The following is a 12076-nucleotide window of genomic DNA, read 5'->3' as shown; positions in this document are numbered from 1 at the left end:
CGCCAGATGAATCTGACTACCAGACGGAGTACGAGGAGGAGCTGCTGGACGTCCCCAGGGATGCATACGCAGACTTCCAGAGCACCTCGGCCCAGCGGGGCTCAGACTCGGTGAGCAGCTGGGCGTGGTCCCACCTGGTGCCTGCAGCGGAGCCTTGGTGCCTGGCCCTGAGCCAGCCACTCCCTCCCTGTGGTCCCACTGGGTTACCAGCGCTGCAGAGCCCTGGCTCTGCCTGATCCTCACCTCTAACATGCGCTCCGCTTGCAGGAGAACGAGTCCTCGCTGCGGCATCGACACCCCAGCCTGGCTTTCCCAAAACTGTCCGAGGGCTCCTCTGACCAGGACGGGTAGAGGCCTCTGCTAAAGAGCCCGGATGCAGCGTCTTCCGTGGGACTGTCCCCAAGGCTGAGGCTCCTGCCAAGTCCCAGGGGCCTCTGTACCTGCCCTGTTGGAGGCCCGGACTTCCCGGGGGCCCCAGGCTGTGTTAGGGTTCTCTGGGCCTCTTCTTGTACTGGCAGCCCTGCACACTGGGCCCTGTGAGCCCCCCCACAGTCCTGTGAGGCCCCTGCAGCCCTGTGAGCCCCCCCGCAGCCCTGTGAGGCCCCCCTGCAGCCCTGTGAGCCCCCTGCAGCCCTGTGAGGCCCCCCTGCAGCCCTGTGAACCCCCTACAGCCCTGCGAGCACCCCTGCAGCCCTGTGAACCCCCTGCAGCCCTGTGAGCCCCCTGCAGCCCTGTGAGCCCCCCCGCAGCCCTGTGAGCCCCCCTGCAGCCCTGTGAACCCCCTGCAGCCCTCTGAGGCCCCCCGAAGCCCTATGAACCACCTGCTGCCCTGTGAGGTGTGGGAGCCCTGATGCTGCCGTGTGATGTTTCAATAAAGGTGGATCTGACTGTTGGACGTGTCTCCCCGGCCGAGGTCCCTGTGGCAAAGAAACACTACTGGCTCTCCCTGATGCGGGTGATCCCTGAGGCTGGGCAGTCCCCAGTCCTCCTCAAAGGACCCCACTGCTGGGGCCTGAGAGCCCTAGGGTGGCAACTGCAGGCCAGGCAGGTAGGGCGTCCAGAGTCTGCATGGAGCTGTGGCCCCCCAGGACAAGGACGGGCCCCTCTGTCTCTCTCTGGTCTCGTGCACTCTGGGTGTCCCCTAAATTGGCTTCCCCATCAGTTTCCAGGTCCCAAACTGAACAGGGAGCCCTTTTGTGTAAGGGGAGGGAGAACCGGCCGCCCTGTGACCCCTGTAGGTCTGAGCAGCAGATCGTGAGGGCCGAGGGCCCAGGACTTTGCGAGCAGGGGGCCGCTGGCCTCAGTTTCCCCGCTCTGGAGGCCTGGACGAGAGGGCGCGAAGCCAGGCCGTCCGGCCCCGCCCCCAACTTAACCCGGGCCCGGGCGTCACGGTGGGCGGGGCCATATGTCCTCTCCAAGCTTTCTGGGGGCCCTGACGTCACGCTAGGCGGGGCCGACCGCCCCTCTGGGCCCGCCCAGGCCCTGACGTCACGATGGGCGGGGCCGGCCCTCGGTCCCGGCAGCGCTCTCCCGGGAGCGGCGGCACGCGCGGAGCGCCGGGTGCGGCCATGCGGGGACCGGGCCCGACCCCGAGCCCGACCCCGAGCCCAAGCCCGAGCCGGAGCCCGAGCGAGACCCCGAGCCCGAGCGCGACCCCCAGTGCGGCGCGGCTACCCCGGCGGAGGCGGCGGGCGCGGGGCGCGCTCTGAGGCCCGGGGGATGCGCCGCCGCCTCGACCATGGGCGCCGCCGCCTCCAGGAGGAGGGCGCTGAGGAGCGAGGCCATGTCCTCGGTGGCGGCCAAAGTGCGGTGAGTGCGGCGGGGTCGCCTTCCCGGCACCCCGCCCCGGACCCCCGACCCCGCCCGAGTCCGCCCCTGCCCCGCGGGGCTTCCAGGCCCCGGCCTGTCCCACTGAGGCGCCCTCCCCGCGCCCCGCGCCTTCCTCTTCCTGGCCCTCTGCCCTGCCTTTCCCTCCCCTCCCCTCGCGAGCGCGTGGTGGGCGAGCGCACCCCCCAGGTCAGGAGTGGCCTCCGTTCCCCCGGGGAACAGCAGCCGACCGGCCTCGCGACCCCTCTCCACGGTCCGACGGGCAGGGGCCGGGCCTGCAGGCCTGGCCAGGACGCACCAGGACCAAGGGTGTGTGGGCTCCCGGCGGGGGACGACCCCTGACCCTCCCTCCAGACGCCGAGGGCCTGGCTGCGGACCGGACCCCCGGCTCTTGTGCGGCCCGGTGTTTGGGAGGTTCATGCCGTGGCGTCTGACCGTGCCCTCTCTGTCCACCCTCAGAGCAGCCCGAGCGTTTGGAGAGTACCTGTCCCAGAGTCACCCTGAGAACCGCAACGGCGCAGGTAGGGGCACGCGACGCCGTGCCAGGGCCGCCCAGATCCCCCAGCCCAGGGGATGCTGATCCCTCCCTCCGGGGGTGGAGCGTGAGGGGCATTGGTTGCGCGTGGGCCCGGCGCCCTGCCGGCCTGGCTTCCTCACATCCCCTGCCCTCCCTGCCCGAGCCCCAGGAGCAGTTCCCAGCCGCTCGTCACCATGGCACCCACCCCGCCTGGGCCGTTGGCATGGCAACAGGCCTCCTGGCTCCCCCAGGGCTGGCACCACTGCCTCTGGGGGCCAGCTGGTGGGGGGAGGGGGGAAGTTGGCATCAGGCAAACGGTGCGATAGCAGGCTGGGGGATGGCCTGCGTGTTCCCACCCTGCAGGACCGCACACAGGTAGCACGGAGTCACCCAGCCCCCACGCGCATGCAAGAGCTTCAGGCCCAGATGGGAATGAGGGGCTCAGAAACACTCCAGTGCCTAGGGTTTGGGCAGCCCCAGCCCCCCACAGAGGCCAGGTGCCCACTGGGTGTTCCCTGCCTTCAGCCTGCTATGAAACCGGCAGCGGGGGGCCCACGCGCGGCAGGCTCACTCAGTGTCTCTCCCAGATCACCTGCTGGCTGATGCCTACTCTGGCCACGACGGGTCCCCCGAGATGCAGCCGGCCCCCCAGAACAAGCGCCGCCTGTCCCTCGTCTCCAACGGCTGCTACGAGGGCAGCCTCTCAGAGGAGCCCAGCATTAGGAAGCCCGCAGGCGAGGGCCCTCAGCCTCGAGTGTACACCATCTCTGGGGAGCCCGCCCTGCTGCCCAGCCCCGAGGCGGAGGCCATTGAGCTGGCGGTGGTGAAGGGGCGGCGGCAGCGGCACCCTCACCATCACAGCCAGCCCCTGCGCGCCAGCCCTGGCGGCAGCCGGGAGGACGTCAGCAGGCCCTGCCAGAGCTGGGCGGGCAGCCGCCAGGGCTCCAAGGAATGCCCCGGGTGTGCCCAGCTGGCTCCTGGCCCCACCCCTCGGGCCTTTGGGCTGGAACAGCCACCTCTGCCTGAGACCTCCGGTCGCCGCAAGAAGCTGGAGAGGATGTACAGCGTTGACCGTGTGTCTGGTGAGGGGCTTGTGTCAGGGCACGGACAGGTTTGGGGGTGCATGCCACTGCCAGGGTCTGACAGCAGCAGCCACTGTGAGGCTTGGAACAGAGGACAGGTGCTCAGGTCACAGCACGCCAGCGGACTCAAGATTAAAACCGGCAGGCTCCTGCTGCGGCCTCCACATCCTGTGAGCTGTGAGCTCCCTCAGCTCCTCAGCAAAATCTGCCAGGCCTCACAGTCCGCTTTCGCCCTGCCAGCACCAGGTCAATCAAGGAGTGCTTCCTGGAGGAGGGGGCCTGGGAGGATCTTAAGGGATATGTAGGGAGGAAGCACCGCTTAATCAGGAGACTGTGCTGCCCTCTGAGAGTCCTGGGGAGCTGTTGGGGCCCAGCCAGGCAGTGGGCCCCTTCCCCAGGGTTGTTGAGTTGTGTGGTAGCTTGTCCACCAGGCAGAAAGTCACTCCACTGTCCCCACACTTGGGCATCAGGGAAAGGCTGTGGGGGCCCTCGGAAGGGGACAGCCCTCAGCAAGGTGGTCTCCAGCCTCGGTGAGGGCCTCCAGCTAGAGCATGGGGGCTGCAGAGAAGGCCTCAGAGCCTCTTCTGCCCAAGGGAAACAGACGCATTGTTTTCCTGGGCCTCGTGGAGACAGACTGTGCTTTCAAAGGAATGTTCCTCAAACTTTGGGTGGCCAAAGGGGAAGTTAAGCCAAAAAAATCAAAGTGTCAAGTCATCAAGAGCGTGGTCTTGGTGAGTGAGCAGCAGACATTCGAGCACTGCCCTCTAGGCCCGTGCGGGGATGCCATCCTCCCCCCACCTGCCCTGGCTGCCAGCTTCTGCTGACCCCTGGACCCAGAAGCATCTGCTTCCCAACAGGGAGGAAGAGGCTTCAGGAACCCCTGCTTCACCCAGCCACCACTCCTTTTTGTCTCTCTTAGACGACATCCCCATTCGTACCTGGTTCCCCAAGGAAAATCTTTTCAGCTTCCAGACAGCAACCACAACTATGCAAGCGTGAGTCTTGTGCCCACGACGTGGGGTCAGGGCCGGGTGGTCTCTTTCTGCTGCTCAGGAAACAGCACTTTTTCCCGGCCTCTCGGCCTGCCAGGGGGGCTGCTTCTGAACAGCCCCACGTGCCCATGCTGTGCCAGGCCTGCCAGGAGGGCCAGGGCTGGCTGCTCTTCCCCTCCCATGGCTGGTGCCCAGCCCCCCTCCACAGTCCTGTGGTCGGGGGACCTGGCCCAGGGCTGCAGCTGATGAGCTATCAGTGGGGTGTGGGGTGTGGCATGGTTCTCCTGCTCCTATCCCCTCTCCTCAGCCTGTGTCTGCCCTCTCTCAAATCCCAAATAGAAGCCTATTTCAGTTTCATACGTGCCATAGGTCATCACAGTTTCAGGGTCCCCCCCAGGGACCTGCTCCTCTCTGTCTGGACATACATCTGGGTTTTCTGTTCTGGGGTTCCTTCCAGGGAAGTTCCCTTTGCTGCATTGGCCCCCACACCAAAGAAGTGCCCTGCCCAGGGGAGTCCACCCCACATGCAGCCTCAGGCTGCCTGGTCTCAGCAACTGGTCCTGGTGGCATGGGCTGCAGTGACATCAGCTTCCGTTGCCCATTGAGGGCTGGCCAGCAGTGTAGCCAGCATCCTGCTGGTGGCTGGGTTACCTGTGAGGGACCTATTGGGTCCGTGACAAGAAGGGAACTGTAGGGATCGGGTGGGGGCTGAGGGGAGGCCCAGGGTTGAGCTCACTGTGTCTTCTCTCTCACGCCATCCCTTCTGGCCCTGGCTTCAGCATCTCGTAAGTACCTGTATGACTTGGTGCCTAAGGGCACAGCCGTTGTCCCTGGGGAGACCCTCCCGCCCCCAAATAGGTTTGGGCAGGCCAGGGACCTGGGTCTTGAGGGAGTGCCGCTCTCTGCGGGCCTGGCTCCCAGCGGGCACCGAGGTCGTAGCAGGGCCTGCTGGGAGCTGGGCCTCGACAGGTGAGGCAGGCTGGGACTCCTCTGCCCGGCCCCGTGCCCCAGACGCCCTGCTGGGCCCTCTGCTCGCACCACTGTCCCGACGTCTGTGTCCCTCCTGCCTCCGGCCAAGGGCAGTGCTGACTCGCGGTGGTTTCCCAGGGTGTTCAGGGGCTACGCGGAGAGGAAGCGCCGGAAACGGGAGAATGATTCCGCGTCTGTAATCCAGAGGTAGGGCCTGCCAGCCACTCGCCACCAGGGTCCATCTCTGGTCTGTGCTGGCCTGGCCTGGGCCCCCTCGGCCCTGGCAGACCTGATGGGGGAAGGGTGGTGGCGACCACTGGCCTGGCCCTGCTCTGGGGACGTGGCAGGCAGGAGAGGCCATGTGGCCCGGGCTGCAGGAAAGCATCTCACCCTCAGTCCTGCACCCCGAGGACACGTGTCTCTGGGCTGGGGCCAGCGGCAAGGCCCCTCCCCCGCTCCAACCACAGAGATGTGTCTGGGAAGCTTTTTTGCCCGTTTCGAATGTTGGGCCTTGGCAGGGTCCAAAGTTTGGGGGAGGAGAGGACCTGCCCCTGAGGTGGCTCAAGAACACAGAGCAGGAGAGGGGGCTCCTACAGGCCCCCAGCCCGCCATGGGGTGGTGCAGACAGGAGCCCCGCTCTGCTGCAGCGCAGGCAGGCTGGATCCTCTGCCACATGGGCATGGAGGCTCAGGGCGTGAGTCCCGGGCGAGGACGAAAGGTCAGAGCCTGGGAATGCAGCTCAGGAGGAGACTCGATCCAGAGCGCCAGGCATTGCACCTTTGTTCTGGGGTTGAAGGGGAGCCCTGGAAGGCTCTCGCGGGAAGAGCACTGGGTGGGATTTGCCTTTGGGTGGGAGGTGGTGCCAGGAGCCAGGGAGAGCATTGGCTTCCCACACCGAAGGGGTGAGAGTAGAGCCATGACCCGTCGGGGGCTAGGTGGGCAGGGGCTGCCGTCACCCTCTCACGGCCCTCTTCAGCCCCTCGCTTCCTCCCCCAGGAACTTCCGCAAACACCTGCGCATGGTCGGCAGCCGGAGGGTGAAGGCCCAGAGTAAGACCCCGTGGGGCGGGGGTGGGGGGTGTAGCGTTGCGCTTGGCTGGTTGGGGCTTTGCGTGCTGCTGGCTGCGCTAAGAACCACCCCCGCCCTAACCCCAGCCGGGCCCTGCCTCAGGCTCCTCCCCTTCCAGCCACGCCCCCAGCTCGGCACAGGCTCCTCCCCTCCCAGCCACGCCCCCAGCCCGGCACAGGCTCCTCCCCTCCCGGCCACGCCCCCAGCCCGGCACAGGCTCCTCCCCTCCCAGACTCCGCCTCCGGCCCCGCCCCAGTGTTCGCAGATCCTGCCCCTGAACCAACTGAGTCTCTGGTCCCTGTCTGCTTCATGTGCCTCAGACCCCACCCACATCAGCTCCCTCCACTGCCCAGGGCCCCTGTGGTCCCCTCGCCTGGGGCCTGAGACTCCCGAGGCACCGCCCTGCCCGCTCGCTAATGCGGGTTTTGCTCTCTGCAGCGTTCGCTGAGCGGCGCGAGCGGAGCTTCAGCCGGTCCTGGAGCGACCCCACCCCCATGAAAGCCGACACTTCCCACGACTCCCGAGACAGTAGGTGCCCCGCACAGGCCCGCCCACCTTCCCCAGAGCCTCCCCTAGGCCCCAGACCCCTGCTGGGGGTCCCCTGCCAGGGCCGCTGGGCTGCGCTTTTGCACTCTGAACCTTGGTTTACCTATTTGTGAGATGGAGATGCCCTTAGCATCTCCGATCTCAATAAGCTGCGGCAGTGCTGGCCGTGGGCGCCTGTAGGGCCGTGCCCACCGCCACTCGCAAGAGGCCCTGAGGAACAGGGGGCTGCGGTGCCCACCCCCACTCCCTCCCAGGCGCCCCGCGGCCTTGGCTGGAGCTGACGCCTGCACGCGCCTTCCACCAGCCTCGCACCAGGGTCTCCCTGCCCACATCAGGCCGCTGCCCAGTGGTGTCCACAGGCCCGTCCTGCCGGGCTGGTGGCGACCTCTGCATGGTCCTCCCACTTGCTTGGAGGACCCTCTGGGACGGGGCTTTCGGGCCCTGTGGGCCTTGGGGCCATGGCCAGGATAGGAGGTGCTGCCGGGCCTGCTGTCCTGGTGACCCTCTTGCTTCCCAGGCAGTGACCTGCAGAGCTCCCACTGCACGCTGGACGAGGCCTTCGAGGACCTGGACTGGGACACTGAGAAGGGCCTGGAGGCCGTGGCCTGCGACACTGAGGGCTTCGTGCCACCAAAGGTCATGGTGAGGCCCAACCCGGGCAGTGCTCCTCTGCACCCCTAGCAGGACTCGGCCTCATCCCAAGAGTCCAGCCAGCTCTGCCTGGGACCACGTAGCCTTCTCCAGCTGCCTGGGGGAGGGTGTCTCACAGGGCTGTATCCTTGGGCTGCCTGGCAGCCAGAAGGTGGCCTCATGGGGGCTCCCACAGCCCCTCGGCTTTTGGATGGACCTGGCGCCCCTGAGCAGCTCTTTGTCTCCCCAGCTCATTTCCTCCAAGGTGCCCAAGGCTGAGTACATCCCCACTATCATCCGCCGGGATGACCCCTCCATCATCCCCATCCTCTACGTGAGTCCCGCCCCGGGCCTGACCCCACAGATGCCCTCTTGCAGCCCCACCCTGGGCCAGCGCCGGCACCCCAGGTCCCCAGGGTGCTGTGGCGCTGCTGGCTCTGACGCAGCCTTGATGTGGCCTTGTGGCCTGTGTCTGTCCCCAGGACCATGAGCACGCAACCTTCGAGGACATCCTTGGTATGTGTCTCATTGGCCTTCTCTCTGCTGGTTCCGGGGCTGGGAGGGGCAGATGCAGGCGGGGGTGCCCCTGGGGCTGGGGTGGGGGCCGCAGCGCTCACACCCACTCTCCCACAGAGGAGATAGAGAGGAAGCTGAACGTCTACCACAAGGGAGCCAAGATCTGGAAGATGCTGATTTTCTGCCAGGTGGGGCTCAGTGCTCTTCTCTTGCCCAGGAGAAGAATCGTGGTGGGGCAGGGGAAGACCAAAGGGAAGAGGTCAAGTTGAGGGAGACCAAGGGGAAGAGGTGTTTGGGGGGAGACCAAGGGGAAGAGGCGTGTGGCAGGGGAAGACCAAGGGGAAGAGGCGTGGGGGGAGATCAAGGGGAAGAGGTGTGGGGGAAGACCAAAGGGAAGAGGCCTAGACGTTGGTGGGGGAAGACCAAGGGGAAGAGGCGTGGGGGGAAAGACCAAGGGGAAGAGGCGTTGGGGGGAAGACCAAGGGGAAGAGGTGTAGACGTTGGTGGGGGAAGACCAAGGGGAAGAGGCGTGGGGGGGAAGACCAAGGAGAAGAGGCGTAGACGTTGGTGGGGGAAGACCAAGGGGAAGAGGCATGGGGGAAGACCAAGGGGAAGAGACATGGCCAGGGGGAGGAAGACTAAAACTACCTCCCACGTGTGTGCGTGTGTGCATGTGTGTGGGAGAGGGGGAGGAGGGAGGAGAAGGTGCCTGACCACAGCTTCTTACAGGGAGGTCCTGGACACCTCTATCTGCTCAAGAACAAGGTGGCCACCTTTGCCAAAGTGGAGAAGGAAGAGGACATGATTCAGTGAGAAGCCGGGTGCCCTGGGAGCGGGGAGGGCTGGAGGCAGAGTCCAGGCCCCGGCGTGTCCCTCCCCCACAGTCCCTCCCCCACAGTGCCCTCTGTGGAGTGGGGTGCCTGTCCCCTGCCACTGGGTGACCCGCCCCTCTCCACCAGCTTCTGGAAGCGGCTGAGCCGCCTGATGAGCAAAGTGAACCCAGAGCCGAACGTCATCCACATCATGGGCTGCTACATTCTGGGGAACCCCAACGGGGAGAAGGTACAGTGACCCCCAAGCCCCACCCCAGACCTCTGGAGACCCCCGACGTGGACAGACAGGGCAGGGCCTTCCATGTTTCCTGGCATGTTTTTTCCTTCCCCCGGGCATTCCCCTAGAAACCCTTTATGCCTGAGTCCAGCCAGGTTTGGGGGGTCTGAGAAAAGAAGGTGGGCCCTGCTCCCCATCTCCTCCCCGCTCCCCCTTCCCCATCTATCTGCCTCGGACTCATGGCACCCCGCTTCCTCCAGCTGTTCCAGAACCTCAGGACCCTCATGACTCCTTATAGGGTCACCTTCGAGTCACCCCTGGAGCTCTCAGCCCAAGGTGAGTTACCCAGGCTGGGCCGAAGCTCTGCAGCTACTGCAGGGCCACGCTGGGGTGGGATCCTGAGGCTGCCGGCCAGGCCTGAGCCTCCTGCCCCCGCTCCGCCCAGGGAAGCAGATGATCGAGACGTACTTTGACTTCCGGTTGTACCGCCTGTGGAAGAGCCGCCAGCACTCGAAGCTGCTGGACTTTGACGACGTCCTGTGAGGGGCAGAGGCCTCCGCCCAGTCACCATCAGGCCGCTCTCTCTGCACTGGGACCTGGGGCTGGGCCGCCTCGTGCTCCCCGGGACTGTGCGGCTCTGGTCTTGCCTGGAGCCACTTCAGGGCACCTCAGACGTTGCTCAGGTTCCCCCCGTGGGTTCCGGTCCTCGCCGCACCCATGGCCACAGAGGCTGCAGTCCCTGGGGGCCGGGAGGATCCCGCCCCGTGGCCCGTGGATGCTCAGCGGCCGGGCACTGACCTGCCATGCCTCGCCTGGAGGCTCGGCTGTGGGAACCCCTCCATGGGGTTCATAGAAATAAGTGCAATTTCTACACCCCCGAAACAATTCAAAGGGAAGCAGCATTTCTTGTTAACTGGTTAAGCACTATGCTGCTAGTTACAGCGTAGGCACCCCAGCCCAGCAGCCCAGCAGCCCACATGTGTTCAGGACCCTCCCTGCCCACCCCCTCCCTGCCGTATCAATCACCAGCACCAGGGTGGCCCGTGTGCATGGGGCCAGCGTCGCTGGGCTGCCCAGCCTGGCTCTGTCTACACTGGCCAAGTCTCTGGCTCTGTCTACGCTGGCCGAGTCTCTGGCTCTGTCTACGCTGGCCGAGTCTCTGGCTCTGTCTACGCTGGCCGAGTCTCTGGCTCTGTCTACGCTGGCCGAGTCTCTGGCTCTGTCTACACTGGCCGAGTCTCTGGCTGTCTGTGCTTTCACTTACACTCCTCTTGCCACCCCCTATCCCTGCTTACTTGGACCTCAGCCGGCGCCGGACCTGGCAGGGGCAGTCTGGGCAGCAGGAAGGAAGGGCGCAGCGTCCCCTCCTTCAGAGGAGGCTCTGGGTGGGGCCTGCTCCCCATCCCCCCAAGCCCACCCAGCATTCTCATTGCTGCTGTTGAGTTCAGCTTTTACCAGCCTCAATCTGGAGGCTCCATCCCAGCACAGAGGCCTGGGGCTTGGCAGGGGCTCAGCTGGGGCTGGGCCCTGGGTTTCGAGAAACTCACTGGCACCACAGTGGGCCCCTGGACCCGGCCGCGCAGCTGGTGGACTGTAGGGGCTCCTGACTCAGCACAGGAGCTCCCAGCTTTTGTCCACGGCCAGCAGGATGGGCTCTTGTGTATATAGCTGGGGCTAGGGGGCAGGCCCCCCTTGTGCAGAGCCAGGGGTCTGAGGGCACCTGGCTGTGTTCCCGGCTGAGGGAGGGCTGGGGCGGGGGCCAGGCTCGGAACGATGTACGATACCCTCATAGTGACCATTAAACCTGATCCTCCACCGTGGCCGTGCGGGTCTGTCCTCTCGGTGCTCTCCAGGGGCCTTCCCGTGCCAGCTTCTGGGCCCTCTCCTCTGAGGTCACTGCTGCAGGGCCTTCCCGCCTGGACAGAGTTGGAGCTGGGCCACTAGACCACCCCACAGGGCATAGCCGGAGGGGCCAGCACAGGAGGGGACGGAGAGGAGCTGCAGGAGGGCTGGGGGGAGGCTGCAGTCTCAGAGAGGGGTCTCGCCGGGTCTGGAGGGGACAGCAGAGACAGCCCGTTCCCCCTGCCGATTGAGGGCACCAGGGAGAGGGCTGTCTGTCCCTCACGTCACCCTGTGTGTACAGTCAGCAGTGTGGCCACAGATGGGGGCCACTCTCAACTCAGGTGTCCCCAGGGCCCAGACCGCTACTAGGCACAGCCAGGCTGGCTGCCAGCTGGTTCCCTGCCTCGTGGCTGGGGGATGGAGCAGCAGGTATCAACTGGGCTAGGGTCAGGGTCAGGGGGCCACTGGTGCACAGGCTGGCACAGCCTGGCAGGCTTGAGCCCAGGGTGCTGGGGGTGATCACACAGCCGTCAGCCACCTCCAGCTCTTCCAGGCCATTCTAGATGGGGTCGCAGGAGGGGGCAGGTTTCGGTGCCAATTTGAGTGTATAAAGTTTTAGGTAAATACCAAATGCCTATAGACTTTCTGTTACTCAGTTACTATTTGAAAGTGAAATCATGGGGGATTCCAGTCTCCTGTCTGCAAAGTTGATGAGACAAGTCGCCACCGCCTGGAATCTGCTGACGCTGCCATGCAGGCCTCGAGGGTGGCACGCTTCAAAGTAGGACAGCACGCGGGGTCACCACGTGCCCACACACTGCACTGCTCCAAAGGCACGTCTGTCCGTCACCTGAGCCTTGAGTCCCAGAACAGCCAGACACTCCCCGCCCCTGCCCTAACAGGGACCCTGCAGCCCTAACCCGTCAGGCGGCTCCTGGGGCTGCTGCGGCCGCACGCCTGTCCCACACGGTCCGGTCCGTAGGGTCTGCTGGAGCGAGTGAGGCCTGGGGGGTCTTATGTATGGTCCATGAGGTTCC

General features: G+C 65.5%; 2 protein-coding genes across 4 annotated transcripts in view; both read left to right on the top strand.

Annotated features, from left to right (window-relative positions):
* PNPLA7 (patatin like phospholipase domain containing 7) overlaps positions 1-620 on the top strand; it is an 80889-nt gene extending 80269 nt beyond the window's left edge. The window contains exons 34-35 of the mRNA XM_058445932.1: positions 7-110; positions 268-620. Of these exons, the coding sequence (XP_058301915.1) occupies positions 7-110; positions 268-351 (188 nt within the window). The 3' untranslated portion in view covers positions 352-620. The remainder of the gene's footprint in view (positions 1-6; positions 111-267) is intronic.
* Positions 621-1492: 872 nt separating this feature from the next.
* NSMF (NMDA receptor synaptonuclear signaling and neuronal migration factor) lies at positions 1493-11017 on the top strand. Of its 3 annotated transcripts, none has more exons than XM_032165796.2 (15): positions 1493-1809; positions 2287-2348; positions 2932-3426; positions 4346-4421; positions 5526-5594; positions 6384-6436; positions 6894-6983; positions 7519-7643; positions 7882-7965; positions 8114-8147; positions 8265-8335; positions 8877-8956; positions 9107-9209; positions 9458-9533; positions 9643-11017. In XM_032165796.2, exons 1-15 carry the CDS (start codon positions 1739-1741, stop codon positions 9738-9740), a joined length of 1587 nt encoding a protein of 528 aa, XP_032021687.1. In that variant the 5' UTR covers positions 1493-1738; the 3' UTR covers positions 9741-11017. The 3 variants fall into 3 exon arrangements, with proteins under 3 accessions (XP_032021687.1, XP_058300766.1, XP_058300767.1); XM_058444784.1 differs by having other exon boundaries at positions 1791-1809; positions 2292-2348; XM_058444783.1 differs by lacking the exon at positions 5526-5594.
* The last annotated feature ends 1059 nt before the right edge of the window (positions 11018-12076 follow it).

Source organism: Hylobates moloch, unplaced genomic scaffold, assembly GCF_009828535.3.
Source record: "Hylobates moloch isolate HMO894 unplaced genomic scaffold, HMol_V3 SCAFFOLD_10, whole genome shotgun sequence".
Taxonomy (NCBI): domain Eukaryota; kingdom Metazoa; phylum Chordata; class Mammalia; order Primates; family Hylobatidae; genus Hylobates; species Hylobates moloch.
The sequence above is the reverse complement of the archived record's forward strand: the minus strand, read 5'-3'. Positions and strand labels throughout refer to the sequence as shown.